The 16,585-nt window shown below is 34.2% G+C and overlaps 1 protein-coding gene across 1 annotated transcript in view; it reads right to left on the reverse strand.

Moving 5' to 3' along the window:
* Nucleotides 1–16,585, reverse strand: part of WNK2 (WNK lysine deficient protein kinase 2) — a 229,901-nt gene that overhangs the window by 106,587 nt on the left and 106,729 nt on the right. The window contains 1 exon segment of the mRNA XM_051983917.1: nt 8,764–8,921. Within this exon segment, the coding sequence (XP_051839877.1) occupies nt 8,764–8,921 (158 nt within the window).

Genomic DNA, 16,585 nt, shown 5'->3' on the forward strand with positions numbered 1-16,585 from the left:
CATTCAAAGATAAATTCTTAGCACTATTCATCACAATTGTGAATTGTGAATTAAACAGAATTCTCTTAAACGTTTTTTGGACATATTACTATTTTATCAAAGTATGGTTGGATCTTCCACTACTGTGGCCCACAGAAAATGATTTCAATTCAACAGAACATTTTTTTCTTTTTTCCAAATATATGTAAAGATTCAACATTCATTTTTGTAAAACTGTGTTTTTCTTCCTCCCTTATTTCCCTCCTCCCTCTTAAAGACAGCAAGCAATCTGATACTGATTAAATATGTGCAATTCTTTTACACACATTTCCACATTTGTCATGCTGTGCAAAAAAAATTAAATCCAAAAGTGAAAAAACAACTAGAAAGAAAAAACAAAAAGGTGAAAATACTATGGTTCAATCCACATTCAGTCTCCATAATTGTCTCTCTGGATGTGGATGGCATTTTCCATCCTAAATCTATTGCCTTGAATCACCACACAATTGAGAAGAGCCACGTCCATCATAGTTGATCATCACACAGAACATTTATTAATGCCTAGCGTTTTCAGGGCACAGTGTCAGGCACAAATAATACATGGGTAAAAGTGAAATAGCATTGTTGTCAAACAATTTGGCTTGGGGAAGGTAGGAAGAGAAGAATATCAATTCCATAAGTATAATCTATAACAAGGTGAAATCAAGCTAAAGAAAATATACAAAGTGTTCTATGATTATTTAAGAAAAGAAAGAGGATCAGAAATGACTACCCAAAACAGAGAGCACCTAAGCTAAGCTACCCTAAACCCTATAAGAAGATAAGGATAGTCAGAGACAAGAAAGATATCAATATCTGGGGAGCAGAAAGGAGTACAGTTTCCATGGAGCTTTGAATGTAAGAAAGAGAGTAACATAAGCCTGAAAGGTGGGCTGGAGACAGGCTGTGATAAGTCTTACTTAAAGAGCTTGGGAGACACTAAGTTTTGAGCAACAGTGTAACAGGTATAGAAGGCAGGATTATAGATTCAGAAATCGAAGGAAACACTCAACAAGATGATTTCATCTAACATTTTTAGTTGAGGGAACTGAGATCAAGAGAAGCTAATTGGATTGCTAAGGTTACAGCAGTAGTAAATATAAGAGCTAGAATATGAACTCAAGTATTTAGCATTCTTTATTCTACACAGTTACTTAGACAGCTATATAGAGGGAGAGAAGATCGGCAAAGAAATCTATTTAGAAATCTATTTGTTACATCATAGTCCGGTAGACCGAGTGAATGAAAATAAAATGCAAAAGAGGTTTCCAAGGTAATCACAAGAGGATCTAAACACTAATTAGGTATGGAGAGATAGAAAAGAAAAAGAAAAAGGAAGAAGAATAAAGATAAGAGTTAAGATGGACTGAAGTTTTAAACCTAAGAGGATAGAAATACTACCAAGAGAAAAATTCAACCATAATGAGTGCCTACCATATGCAAAGCAGCTTTTAAGGGGAAAAATGAATATGGTACAACTTCTAATCTCAAAGTACTTATAATCTTATAGAGTAAATACAACATCTTCAAGGTAATCTTTAATAAAAGAAGTTGTTTTCAGGCAAGACATGGGTCTCAAGGATTTTTAATGTAAAAATCATAGTAGAGATTTTACAATTCCCAATTTTGAACTAACTTCTGAACTCTCTGACTTAGCTCAAACCATGAAGTCAAGTATATAGACAATCCAATAGATAAGAGATAGGCCTTTGTTCTTTGGCAGCTTTTCATTACTTAAGATAAAATATTTTATCTATATATTTAACTATTTTTGGTGACCTGTAGAACTTCACCCTGATAAGTGCAAAGGGCTTTCTATAAAGCCATAAATGAGATTTTCCTCTTAGTCCAGAAGCTATATTTATCTTGGAAGGCCAAAGGTTTCCCTAGGCATAGATTAAAATATTAATATCTTATTTTAAGATGAAGACAATAACACTTATGCAGTCTTGATCTTTTAATATAAGAGAAAGTGAAAGAACAAAACATTTATTTGGGTCACCATGTGCTCATACTGTTGACCTCTTCTGAATTCATAGTTCCTCAATAAAGAATTAGACTATAATTCACTGTTGAAAAAAAAAATTCTTAAAAATCAATCTACATATTCAGGACAATAAAGAAAGTGAATTTAATTGGAAACAGAGAGATGATACAGTATATTTATTACCCTTGCAAAGGTACTTATTACCACTGACCTAGATTATTATTGCAAAAGCCTCCTAAGCAGATCTTTCTACACACACACACACACACACACACACACCTCCAAAATGGACAGTTTCCTACCTTCCATTGCCAAGAATTTCTAGTGAATACATAATATATACATCTCCATTTCCTATCCCACTCACTCTCAATCTATCTCCCCCTTAATACTCTGGTTTCAAATCTACTAGTCTGCTGAAATTCTTTTCTCCAAGGTTCTGAATGATCTCTTGACCAAAAATTCAATGACCTTGTTTATCATTCATTTTAATCTTTGTATACTATCACCTGCTCCTTCTGATTCTCTTTTCTTGGGTCACAATTCTAGTCTCTTTTTGGTTACTCTTCTAGCATTAGCCTCCCAAGCACAGGCATTCTCCAAGAATCTATCCTTGTCTAATCCTCCTTCACACTTCTCTCTTGGAAATAATATTTCTGATTCTCAGAATTTTCACTTCTATCTAGCTAACAGAATTGCTACCCTAAATCTCTGTGACTATTCTTTTGAACTTACATGTAATCTTACAACTACTGTCTGATCTAGTCATACTGTCAACATCTTGATTTCAGAAATCCTCATGAAACCCAAAACAATGCTGTGTTCCAAGGTATATGTTTTCAATGTACACGAATACTACTGCTAAAAACCAATGCTGTTAAATAACTCTAAATGCTTCCTCTCTCTACTAAGGAGGCTGAAGAGTTCACTAGAAATCTTTTTATGGGCTTAGAATATAAAAGGATTAAAAGAAAAGTTTTCATCCTAAAAGATGAGGTGATCACCATAGCAATCATCAACCAATTAGTAGAGAGTAGAAAGGCTTAGTTCTCTATGCAGATAATTTGGCAGTAACAAAAATAAATTATCCATAAAAATGAAAAAAAAATCAATGGAGATTTTTTTGTGATTAAAAATATATTTAAAGCAAACAAAGTTTCACTCAAATAAGGTTACTTCTTGAAAATAATATTTAAAAATATTAAATTAATGGGACATCTATTTAAATTCCAAGTTAGAAATCATGCCTTGGTCAGTATTTCTTCTAGAAGTGAAACCATGAACATAAATGTGACAAGAGGATAAGATTTTCCCCAAGTCAGGTATTTGATTAATCAAATATTATTAATGGTCTGTTACCAATGTGCCCAGTATGGATATCAAATAGGAGATAATGTGGCATATTGGGAAGAAAAAATAGTAAATAGGATGTGAGTTTAAATACAGGTTCTGTTTCATCTTAAAAAAAAAGAGAGACTTCACCTTTGGACTTCAGTTTGCTCTTCTACAAAATAAAGGAGTTAAAATATTTCCTTCTAAGCCCTAAGTTACCTCTTTCCTTTATCATTTAAAGAAGCACTGGCAAGAAATACTTTCTTCATGACCATTTGAATTCTCCCCTGCTTCCTCAACTTCTTTTTTGGTTTTCCATAGATAACTAGTATTCAATTGATCTTAAAAATAGAAAATAAGAATTAGGACTATAGATCACAAAGAGATAAAATATAAGGATAGGTAGATACACGTATGTGTTTGGATATCCAGATTTCTAAGATAAGAGATAAGGAGTATTTGCTTAAGGATAAAAGTAGAGAGAGAGAGAAAAGACATAATTGTGGGAGCATATTACATATGACCTGATGCCATAGAGATATAGAGGATGCTTTTCTAGAATTGATATAGAATTGGTAATAAATAGTAATACAAATAAGGGGTGGTTAACCATCTAGATGTCTGCGAAAAATCATGTCTTGATGCAAGTAGAGTATCTGATAAAACTTTTATTTGTCTTAATGAGAGTTTCAACTCTCAAAAGACAAAATGATGCATATTCAGAAACACAGCCAAATTTTAGGAAATTCAGGAAATTTTAGGAAAAAGAGACTCCATGACAGAGAATTTAAAAGAGGTGATGGCTCAAAGAGAATGGGAGATTATCAAAAAATTCTAACAAATACTAAAAATTCTAACAAAATATCTATATTATCTTGGTGAAAAATCCAAGGGAGAAGACCTAAAGAAATCATTATTACTAAAAATAGACTTAGATTTGTGAAGAAATGCTAACAAAAAGGGCTCTTAAAAAGCATGTTTAGAGAGAGAGAGAGAATGAATGAGAACTTAGAAGAGAAAATGATGATCACTAGAAGCCAGCACTGGTTCATAGGAAAAAAGGTCTTTTCAAATTCATGTCTTTCTGACCAAGCCCATCCCACCTCAACAAGAGTATGAGAGTAGAGGAAATATACAGATAAAATAAATCATGATTCCAACCAAGATATCTGTTTTAAACAGGAAGAAGAAAATAATGATAAAGTGGGTTATATTTGTAGCTGAATGATCACATCAAAATATATGTAACTTGTAGCTCTGTGTTAATGTGTGACTCTAAAGGAAGATCTTTAGTCAAATATCAAATGGTTGTACTTGGCCTCTCCATTTAAACACTAAACAGTTTCCATGAATCAGGAATGAAACTATCCAGGAATAAGGAGGTAATCAATCCAACTGTGTTCTGTTCTGGTCAAATGACATCTAAACTATTGCATTAAGACCTAGGTGCCACATCTTATGAAGGACAAGAAGCTGGAGTACATTCAGAGGATAGAAAAATGATTTAGTTTATATCATGAATATTGATTAAAGGAACTGGGATGTTTAGCCTAGAGAAGAGAAAACCCAGAGGAACATGAGAGTCAAGTATCTGAACAATGTCACATGGAAGAAAACATATGTTCTGTTTTTCCCCAAAAGGAACCAAACTGGTACAAAGTTACGAAGGGATAGATCAAGGTTTTATGTCAGGAAAAACTCATAATTAGTAGTAACCACAGTTCAAATAAATTGTCTTGAAAAGATTCTATATTTCTTCTTAAAAGATCAACAAGCAAAGCCTAGACTTTGTATCAAGAATCATTTTTTTCAAGCATATATTGGACTAACGGATCACTGATGTCTTTCTAACTTTGAACTCATGATCATATTATGACACATTATTCAACTTGTAGCCAACAATGTATGGGATAGCTAGTATATTGGATTATAGGAGTCTAAGTCTGGTTCTATAAACATTATTACAAATTTCAAGAATAAATACTGCCCCACATATGTGACATAATTACTGACAAAGTCAGAAAGAGTTAATAAATGAAATGATGGATCAAAATTAACAAATTGAAATCTGACAGGGGCAAATACATTCTGTAACTTAGAAATAAAAACGCATAAATCCATAATGGGAAAGATTAGCCTAAGAGTAGTTAGTTGGCTATAAACTCAAAATAGACCAAAAGTATGAACTAAAAGCAAAAACGATTCACTATGATCATGAAAGGAGTATATTATCCAAATCACCCAAAGCAACAACAGAGCCAGAGAATCCAAGACAATCAACACAGGTAAAGTTTTATAATACTATAAGGCTACTTTTGGGAAGGATGGCGGAGAAAAATGGGGACTGGAGATAGACTCATCTGGAATGAGTCATGGGCAAAGATGGAGGGAAGAGCCCCTAGAATTTCCTACTATAATTACTTTTTCTAATTAGTTATTAAACTCCTTTGTACACTGGGAACAGAGCCCTGATAGCCCACACTAGTTACTGCTCTTGGAAATAGTCCTGGTGTCCTCTATCCTGGTCATTCTCTATCTGGAAGATGGATGCTGCATTCTGTTAACTGACATTTCAAGAAGGACAGCGACAAGCTGAATATGTCTGGAGGAAGATGGTCACAACAGTGATGAGATTTGAAATCACATCAGGGAACTGGAGATATTTAGCTCAGACTTGGTATGAAGATGAGATATTACAGCTGTCTTTAAAATCTGAAAGGCTGTCATTCTATGGGATTCCTGACGTTAGAACTACAATGGCTAAGTAGGCAGGCAGCTTTCAGCGAAATATGATGAAGAATTTCTGATCATAGCTGTCCTAAAGTGGAATGAACTACCTTATAAAATGGGATATTTGATGCCACATAAAGCAGAGGATGAATACTCACCTGTCAGGGATGCTGTAGAGGGGATTAGCACATTTGGTTTGAATTTGATGACTCTTTAAAAACCTTTGAAGTTTGAGCCTGTTTCTCTAAACATTTTATTACAAATTTCAGGGACATGCACACCATATGAACCCAATACTTTAACTTTTGATTACTTATTAATCCTTCATGTGTCCCAGAATCCAGAAAGTTGTTTCATGAGGTTCATCTTGGACATACATTTTTCACAAATGTGAACTTGAACTTCCTGACTTTTAAGGTCAAAGTCTTTAACCACTTGCCATATCATCTGTGGAAATGTCCATCAAACAAACAAAAAACCACAATACTCTAGACTTTATGTCATTTTGTAAATGGCATGCATTTATTACAACAAATAATACCACCATATCTCATTTATAGAGCATTCTACAGTATATATATGTAATTTGATTCTTGAAACAGTACTGGGATATATCCAGAATGTACATAGATTTTATAGATGCTTGAAAGAAGTTAGGTAACATGGCCAACAACATACACTCATTACATGGCATAGATTGAGATGGGGCTTCCACCATTGGCACAGATATATTCTCCTATATATACACCTAGACGGTACAAAGAAGTCTCCATCATTATTCCTGCCCTTTGGAAGTTTACTGCACAAACAACTATAGGAAAAGACAGGATAAATACTATATGAGTGCTACAAGCCAACCACTATGTAATTTCCAAATATGGGAGATATTATTTTTTAAATAATCAAAGAAGGCATCTGGGAAAATGCATAATTTGATTTATAATTTAAAAGATGAATAGAATTTCAGCTAATAAAAAGAATCTAGAAATCGCACTCTAGGTCAAAGGTCTCCATCTCAAAGAGAGAAAATAAGAAAAAGGAAAAGGATCCATGCATAGAAAAATATTTATAGCAGTTCTTTTAGTGGTGGCAAAGAATTGAAACTGAAAGGTTGCCTATGGATGGACATATTATGGCATATGAGTCTGAAGAAATACTATTTTACTATAAGAAATGATGACTAGAATGCTCTCAGAAAAACCTGGAAAGATTTACATGAACTGATACAAAGTACAATGAGTAGAACCAGGAGAACATCATACACAGTACCGGCAATATTGTTTTATGATCAACTGTAAATGACTTAGCTATTCTCAGGAATACAAGGGAGTAAGATGGTTCTGAAAGACTTATGATGAAAAATGCAATCCATTTCCAGAAAAAGAACTAATGGAGTCTGAATGCAGATCAAAGCATTATTTTTTGACATTCATTATTTTTCTTTTTTTTCTTATTTTATTTTTGGCCTGTATTTTCTCTCATAACATGACTAACATGGAAATATGTTTTGTATGACTGCATATGTAAAATCTATATCAAATTGCTTGTCTTCTCAATAAGGTAATCCCTTTTCAATAGAAAAGGAAAGGAAAAAGTAAATTTAGAATCAAAACTTTTAAAAATGAATATTAAAAAATTGTTTTCACAAGTAATTATAGAAAAATAAAATAATAAAGTTCTTTTTAAAAAAGAGAGCTTGGAAAATAGTTTTCCAGATCTATAGGAATAGTATCAGAACAGATAGATTTATATTCCAAATGTAACGTCTAACTCCTTCGCAAAACTCAATGTACAAGGAGTTAGAAAGTCAATCATTCTTTCAAGATCTAGTCCTCAAATCAGCAAAAATAAGAAGGGAGTAAGTATTGAGTTCTGATCCTGTCATTATGGAAGGTCTTGCGTGGGCTATAAGACTGTAGTGAACAAATCCTTCCTCATGATTTATAAAAGCAACTGATACTAATACAACTTGTGAAAAGAGAAGACACTATTAAGTACTGAATTCAGAAGAACAGTATTTTGTGCCTAATGTGGCACAATTTGCTTTCCTTTCTTAAAAATTCCAAGATTTGGGGCTAATTAGACCTTCCCCCAGGATTGCAAAATGAAATGTTTTCTATAAGAAGTTCACCCCAAAAGTAAGTGGAAGAAAATTGTTTGAGCTGCTGCTAGATTATGGTATTGTACTTTAACCTCAGGATAAATAAATGCTTAAATCTGAAATGTGGAATCTCACCTAGCTCTTTTTTTTTTTTTTAAACTCATTTGAATGATGATGCTGGGAAAAAAAAGGGCAAGTTACAGGGGTGAGAATAAATAACACTAACATTTGACCCACTGATTTATAATACATTTTCAGTCCTTAAAGTGAGTGTTGTAGTAATACCTGGTGTCATGCTAAAAATCAGAAACCAGCAAATTTGTTTGAACAGCTGAAATCTCCAAATTAGAGGAAAAACTTGCATCAGAAAAAAAGATGAACGAACACTTTTCAGATCAGCTGGGTCCCAAAAACTACACCACAGGATGTACCAACCCTGTTAAAATTTCTTGGGATTAGGTTTTGTTTTTTAAAGAAGGAGGAATGATATTTACATTTCTAATAGCATAGTTATGCACACAACTATCTGGCTAGTAGGGAAGGGGAGAGAACCTTTGTAAAGAAAACTGGGAGTGGGATCTTGGAACAGACTTACACAAGTGACCTTCCGGTAGATTTGGGCAGCATTCTGGCATTCTGAGTAGGGGTATTCTGAGGTAGCCATTTCCAACATACACATCCCAAAGGCATAGACGTCGACAGATTCATCGTAGTGTTCTTCATACATCTCTGGGGCCATGAATTCTGGGGTTCCTGAGCATATAAAAAGAAAACCACAAAAGTTAACCCAAATACCAACCTCACATCAGAAAAGGAAGGCTGCCCTTCTTATGCACACTTCAAAATATTTAGCTCTCAGGATTTTGGGAACAAAACAAGAGAATGTTTTAAATATAATACAGAATCAGAAAATCTCAAAGTTGGAAAGAACCAAATGCTAGTGCCTTCCCCTTTAAGATTAACTTCTAAGCATATATCTCATATGTGCCTGGGTTTTTAATATGTTGTCTTGCCTTTAGAATGAAAGCTTCTTGAGGACAGTAACTATTTTGATTTGATGTGTTTCTTGGCATTCCTTTGTATTCCTAGCACTAAACAGAGTACTTGGCACATAGGAAGCATTTAAATATTTGTTAACTGAGCAATCAAATGACTTCAGAGACCCATTACTAAGTAATGACTTACTAGGCTAACTGATAACTAAGCCAGGATTCCTTCTACAGAGTTTATCTTGGGAGAGGCATTTACCCTTAGCTTGGAAAAAGGCACTGCAGAGCAATGAGAACTATAATTTCTTGAGATAGCTGAAAAGAATCCAGGACTGGACTAACTACATATTACAAAACTATAAAAATAAGAATTATACATATAATTCAAGAATGAAAAATTAATACAAGCTGAATATTATCACCAAATTATAATAATTTACGAACCAAGGGATTCCTACTTAATAAGTGAACAAGATGCCATGATGAAGAAATAATGTATTTCTTCTGAAAGTCCCAACAATTCAGTATTATATTATTATAATCCTTGCTATATGAATTTTCAAGTATTAAACATTTAAGAGATACTCCAGAGTTTCCACACTTTTTTGAATCCACAGACTCATTAATTAGGAAAAAGTAAAAAACCTGAACATGTTTTCTATCTCTAATATATGTATAATGGCAAGATAGATTGCATTCTGAGTAAGAGTATTAGATTTGAAGTCAGGAAGACCCAAGTTAAGATTTTCCCTCTGACACAAAATAAATGTATAACCTGAGGCAAGAAAAAATGCATTAATAATGGCGCCTACCTCACAGAGTTGCTGTGAGGATTAAATAGAAGCACATTATAAAATCTAAAGTATCATGTTTATAACATGTATTGTTATCCTAATAATTATTTACATTAGGACATTCATTTAAAAAAAAAAAGAATTTAAACAAGGATGTGATAAAGATGAAATGATATTTGATCCCAAAAGCACTAAGAAGACATTGGAGTTACTGAGTAAGGAAGTGACATGATTAGATCTTCATTTAACATAGAAATAGAGAATGGAAAGACTGAAGCTGAGGCAACCAATCAAAAGTTTATTAGAAAGGACTCCAACCAGGGAAGTAATTATGTGGGTAAAGAAAAGTGGATAGAGGTGAATTGTTGAGGGAAATATTAAGTGATGAATTGATTAATCCTTATTGATCATTAAATAGTTAATGTCAATTATTGATTGTTGTTAATTGAATGTGGAGAGGGAGAAAAAGGTATCAAGGATAATGTCAATGTTGTGAACCTGTGACTAGAATGAAGATCTAAAATGAAGAAAAAATATGAAAGTTTAAAAAAAGAATTAGTTTAAAGACAGCGAAAGGTGTGTGTGTGATCATTCTTTTCTAGAAATGTATTAGGACACCAAATTTGAAATTTTCCATAGGAAATTTGTGATGTGGTAGAGGAGCTCAGGAGAGACTTGGGCTGGATTTAGTGAACTGGGAGTTCATTGCACAGAGATGACAATTAAACCCATTAGTACTGACCAAATCACTAAGAAAGCACATAGAGAAATAGTCAACAAGTCCATATTAAGTACTTAGAAGAAGACCCAGAATAGAGCCTTGACATGCATGCAAAAAGCAGAAAAGGATCCAATAAAGGAGAATGAGAAAGAAGAGAAAACAGGTAGGAGAAGATCTAAGGGAAAACCATATTGTGAATAGCCTAAAGAAGGGAGAAAAAAAATGTATTCAGAAGGAGACAGTGGTAAGCATCTTCAGATGCTGGACAGAGATGAGGAAGGGTAACTATTAAGAAAAGGTCATCAAATTTGGCAATATAGAGATTTTTGGTAACTTTGAAAAGAACAGTTTCAATTTTGAGAGATCAAAAACAACAAAAATATTAAGAATTTAAAATGTCTGAAGGAGGGTAGTGTACTCAATGGAAAGAAAGAAAATTCAGAAGCATTTGGAAGTAAAGGTAATAAAATTAAAACCCATTTTTGCTTTCTCCTCCCATCTTATTCACTCTTTTCCACAGAAAAACCCAAAGTGCTTATGTTTGAATTTATTCACTCAAGTAATAGAATAATTTCACATTCTAAAAAAAATTCAGAAAGGGAAATATTGCTGGAATAGAAATTTTATTATTAAACTCCACTCATATTTGGAAAGCCGGGGATACAACTTGATTCACAAGATCAAATTTAGAGCTTGGGTCCAATGATCTCTCACATTCTTTTCCAGATCTAAACATCCCATGGTGCAATGATTCTAAAAGGAGCACTGAGCTTAAAACAAATTTAATTTGTCTTTTTATCCCCTAGGCCTGTCATTTGACTACTTAACAAGGTATTCTAGTTTGGCACATGAAACTAAATCCATAGAAAAAAATTACACATAGGAAAATGACCCAGAAAGTAACCTAATATGACTCTGGAGCCCTACTATGCAGGCTTTGAAGCATCTACTCTGAATTAAACGGCCATTTAACCCCTTTCAAGTGTCTCTGTACACTGAGATCAGCAAACAAGTCTGGAAACAAGTCTGTGTCTCAGTTTTTTTTTTTTTTTAAATTTCAATTGCTAAAAATATTTTTCCAGTTACATGTAAAGATAATTTTCAACATTCATATTTAAAAGATTTTAAGTTATAATTTTTTCCCTCTATCCCTTACCTCCTCGCCAAGACACTAAACAATATAGCAGAGGTCATATGTGTATTTTAAACATATTCATAATAGTCATGTTGTGAGAGAGAAATCAGAATAAAAGGGAAAATCATGAGGAGGAAAAAAAGCAATCAAACAATGACAAAAAAGGTGAAAATAGTATGCTCCAATCCATATTCAGGCTCCCTAGTTTTCATGGCAATGATATTTTCTATTCCAAGGATTGCTGAGATGAGCTAAGTCTATCATAGTTGATCACTGCTACTTAACATTGCTGTTACTGTGCACAAGTTTCCCCGGTTTTGCTCACTTCACTCAGCATCAGTTCATGGCAATCTTTCCAGGCTTTTCTGAAATCAGCCTGCTCATCATTTCTCTTAGAACAATAACATTCCATTACATTCATATAAAATAACTTATTCAGCCATTCCCAACTAATGGGCATCCACTCAATTTTCAATTCCTTTCACCATAAAAAAAAAGTACCACAAACATTTTTGCACATGTGGGTCCTTTCTCCTCTTTTATGACCCCTTTGGGATACAGTATGTCTCAGTCTTGATGATGGCACAATATTGGCAGGAGAACAAAATCAATTCAGCTACTGCCTTTTGTGAACTCAGTTTCTTCTCCAACTAGAGGTCAACACTTTCAGCTACCTAAGTAGGAAGCCATCAAAAGGGAAATATGAACCTGTAAAGAGATTTTTATCCTCCAAAGAGGAAGGGCTACAAAGGAGAATTTAAGATAAATCAGATGAGAGTTGAAAGTATCTAGAAGCACCTGGGAGTTAGGAAATTGCCCTGTTATCAATTCACTTTGTGATCTTTATCATCTCAGGGCCTCAGTTTCTCAATATCCATAATAAGGAGGTTTTGGACAACCTGAGCTCTGTGGTCACATATAATTCTAAGCTTCTCTGGATCTATGATTAATAGTGCAGGGGTGAAAAGATTTGATGAGTAGCATCAATTAAGAAAAATACTAATTAAATTCAATAAAGCCATAAGTTTTAGCAGTTGAAAAGAAAAAAAAAGAAAACGTTTATTTTCCTGAAGCTCAAAAAAATCCTTGGCCAAAGAACTTTAATTTTTTAAAAAATTACTTAAAAATATTTATTTACAGTTCATCTGTCTGCTCCAGGCCTGTAATGATTTTATTTTGACTGGCAATTCTATGAATTGATAATAAAGGCAGCAGTAAATGGAAATCAACAAAGGCTATTTATTTTAACTTTCAATTTCAATTTATTCAATTAGCTTTCACCAAGTGCCTACATCATTTTGTACAACATGGAAGGCTACTCCCATGCTTTAAACAGCTTCTCAAGATTTCAAACAGTAATTTCTTAGTCACTAGCAGGGCTGGCTCTGTTCAGACATAGCAGACAGTGGAGAGAATGTTACTATTTAGTCCCAAGAATGAAAAAGTAAATGGAAACAATCCTCATTCACAAAAGTTGTATTTGTGTGGAAGATTCTTGGTCAAACACAGGTTATATATCTCATGACTTTTGAGGTCAATTAGGGAAGAACTAAACACATTATTGCGTATGAATGTAATTAAATACTATTGTGTTTTAAGAAACGAGAAGGATGACTTCAAAGAAATCTGTTTAGATCAGAATCAACTGATACAGAATGTAGTAAGCAGAACTACAAGAATTGATATTAGAAAATTCACAAAAGACTCTAGAACTCTGATCAACACAATGGCCTCAAGTTTTCAGAGGATTCATATTACCCATTACCTGAAAGGGAGGTGACGGACTTTTACTGTGCATACATAATTTGTATGTGGTCAATGAAAATATATTTTTTTTATTTGCCAGGCTTTGTATTTTTATTATAAAGGTTTCATTTTGTTTTTCAACGAGGAACAGAAAGAAAATAGATTTTTATTTACTGAAACAAAATAATGTTCTCAAAGGTATGGAAAACAGGGACAGGTAGGTGATGCAGTAGATAGAGGGCCACAGTCAGAAGGGACCTGAGTTCAAATCTCAGATACTTGATACTTATTAGCTGTGTGAGTCTGGGCAAGTCACTTAACCCTGCCTCACACACACATACACAAAGTATGGAACAAAAATACTCTAGATGTATTTTGATTTGAATAATGACAGTGGAACTACTACTTACTTCAGCGGCGAAACATACTTCTTTTAATAAAGCCTATGATCCCATTGGTTCTTTTGAATGCCAGGTTGCACTGTTAAATTATATTGATATTCAAATCCACAAAAACTGACATATTTATTGTACAAGGGCTGTTGATTAGCCAAGTCATCTCATGAAATTGATTTAAATGGATTTGTAAAATTGAGTTTTTGAAACTAACTGTAGGAGACATCAAGCCTAGGGCTAGGGCTTGTCTCACCGTACCCCATTTTGGTCAAAGCATGTCTGGATAATTCACATATTTTAGAAAGGATGTTGATTAGCTTTAAATAACCAAAGAGTATGCTCAGGAGGGTGAAAATACAATATAGAGTTAGTTGAAAGAACCAGGAATGTTTAGCCTGAAGAATATAACATTTAGCATAAGGGGCAAGAGTGAGAGACAGAATATCTATATTAAAATAGCTGGTGATTTGTCACATGAAAGAGGGATTAAACTTCCCTGGCCCCAGAAGACAAAAAGTGACAGGAATATATGGAAGTTTTATAGAGGCAGATTTAGAGACCTTCCTTTAAGACATACCTCCTGCATGAAGTTGTTCCTAACCTTCAAAATGCTAGTGCCCTTCCTCCCAAATACCTTGTATTTATATTATATATACATATACGATTTTATTATTACTAATATTATTTATATTGTGTTTATATTTTATATAGATGTATCTATCCTCAGTAAAATATAAGCTGATTGGTAAGTAGGGATTGTTTCATTCTTTGTCCATGGATTCCCAATACCTAGCATGGATGGCTAGTAGAGGGAAAGTTCTAATTACTTGTTGAACGATTGATTGATTGATGGATATCCATTCGGGGGTTGGGCTGTCTGTAAAGTTAGTGACTTCATGCTCACTAGAATTTTTCAGGCAAAGACTGGATTACCATTTGTCACATGTTGTATATGGCCCAGCATCTTAAACTGTGATTCATGATTCCATGTGGGTCTCATAACTGAATGTGGGGATCACAAAATTTTGATTTCTTACTCAGTAAATGTTTGATTTGTATACCTTTATACCCAGGGTCATGTAAACATTTCTCCGGCAAGAAAAGGGTCACAAGTAGAAAGAATTTAAGAAATTTGTGTAAAAACCCAATCTCTCTTTCATGTGGCAAATCACCAACTTAAATCATCACATACTTAAATTTTATACTGTATGGGATGTTTGGTTAAATCAAGGTTGGCCCAAATGGCCCCCAAACCCCTTGCAACATAGATTTCATGACTCTGACATAACTTGTCTCTGATATAGTTCACCTTACTGGTTTATTCCTATATTTTCAGCGATCTGCCCAGATTGTTTGGCACTATGATCCTTTCACAAAGAACTACCCTTCAAAGAATTACTGAAGAGCTCTCAAAAGCAGGCACACAAAATTTAAAGGTGGAATAGACTTCAGAGGCTAGTTCAACCAGGACTGAAACAAGAATCTGGTCTATCAAAACAGCCAACATCATCAAGCCTTTGCCTGAAAACTTCCACTCAAGGAAGCACCATACTTTTCCACTTCTTCCTGCTTCCTCATATTCCTAAACTATGCCAGTCAGTGCTTTTTTGAGTACATAACAAATTGACGGCCAAAATTCCCAAATGCTATAAACAGTTCTGCTTCATGAATAGATCCAGTGGGAAAAGAATGATGAGCATACATTCAAACATTTATTATATGGTTTCAAGCTGTGTTGTCATTCTATCTCATCTTCAGAAACAAAAGTGGGCATGAGGCAGCAGATTCTACCATGTACAAGCTGCTCTCAGGGAGTAAACAAGCGCCTCTGTATCAACACTTTTAGGTCACTTGGGTGCCACTGGTGTCTGAAATAACCATTTACAAAGTGATCCCTTGGCAACCTATAATAGCTGGTGTAGCTTCTCAGAATATCCTTTTGCCCCAGTGACTAGCACCTCTATGGGGGAGAACTATGTTCATTTAAAAAAGTTAAGAGCTCATTACTGATGAATGGATTCAACCTTTCTACTAATGAAAACATCCAAAACAAAAGTGATCATTTATGTGTTTTCTATGGCACGCCTTGGTTTTCAGGGTGCTTTACAAGCTCCCTCCCACTGGAGTCCCAATATTCCTATGAAGTAATGAGTGCAAAGTTTACTGCAGCTATATAATAGATTAGGCAGATGAGGTGCCAAGAGGGGAAGTTACTAGCCTGAGGTCTCACAGTTATGAAGCAGCCAAGGTGGGGACTAAGCCAGATCCTCTGTCTCCAAACCCAGGGATTTTTCCATTACAAGACAGCACTGTGTCAAATGAAAAATATGCAATTGCTCCCAATGATTTTTGCTTCGTAAGCACAGACAAGTTGTACAAAGTCTTATGACATAAACTACCTTATAAAAACCTGTTTCATCAAAGTATATAACTTTGAATGCCAATTACATGACACTATTAAGGGATAGTATATTCAGGACCCAGAAAGCACATCCACATTCCTTGGAACTACTTTCTTATAGTAGAAACATGTTTCTCAATCCCATTAAGGCTGGATAGATCAAGTAGTTTATTTTGGCAAACATCATTTGAAAATCCCCAGGTCCAACATTTTTTTTTAAAAAAAATCAAAACCCT

The sequence above is a fragment of the Antechinus flavipes genome, chromosome 1 (assembly GCF_016432865.1).
Source record: "Antechinus flavipes isolate AdamAnt ecotype Samford, QLD, Australia chromosome 1, AdamAnt_v2, whole genome shotgun sequence".
Lineage (NCBI taxonomy): Eukaryota > Metazoa > Chordata > Mammalia > Dasyuromorphia > Dasyuridae > Antechinus > Antechinus flavipes.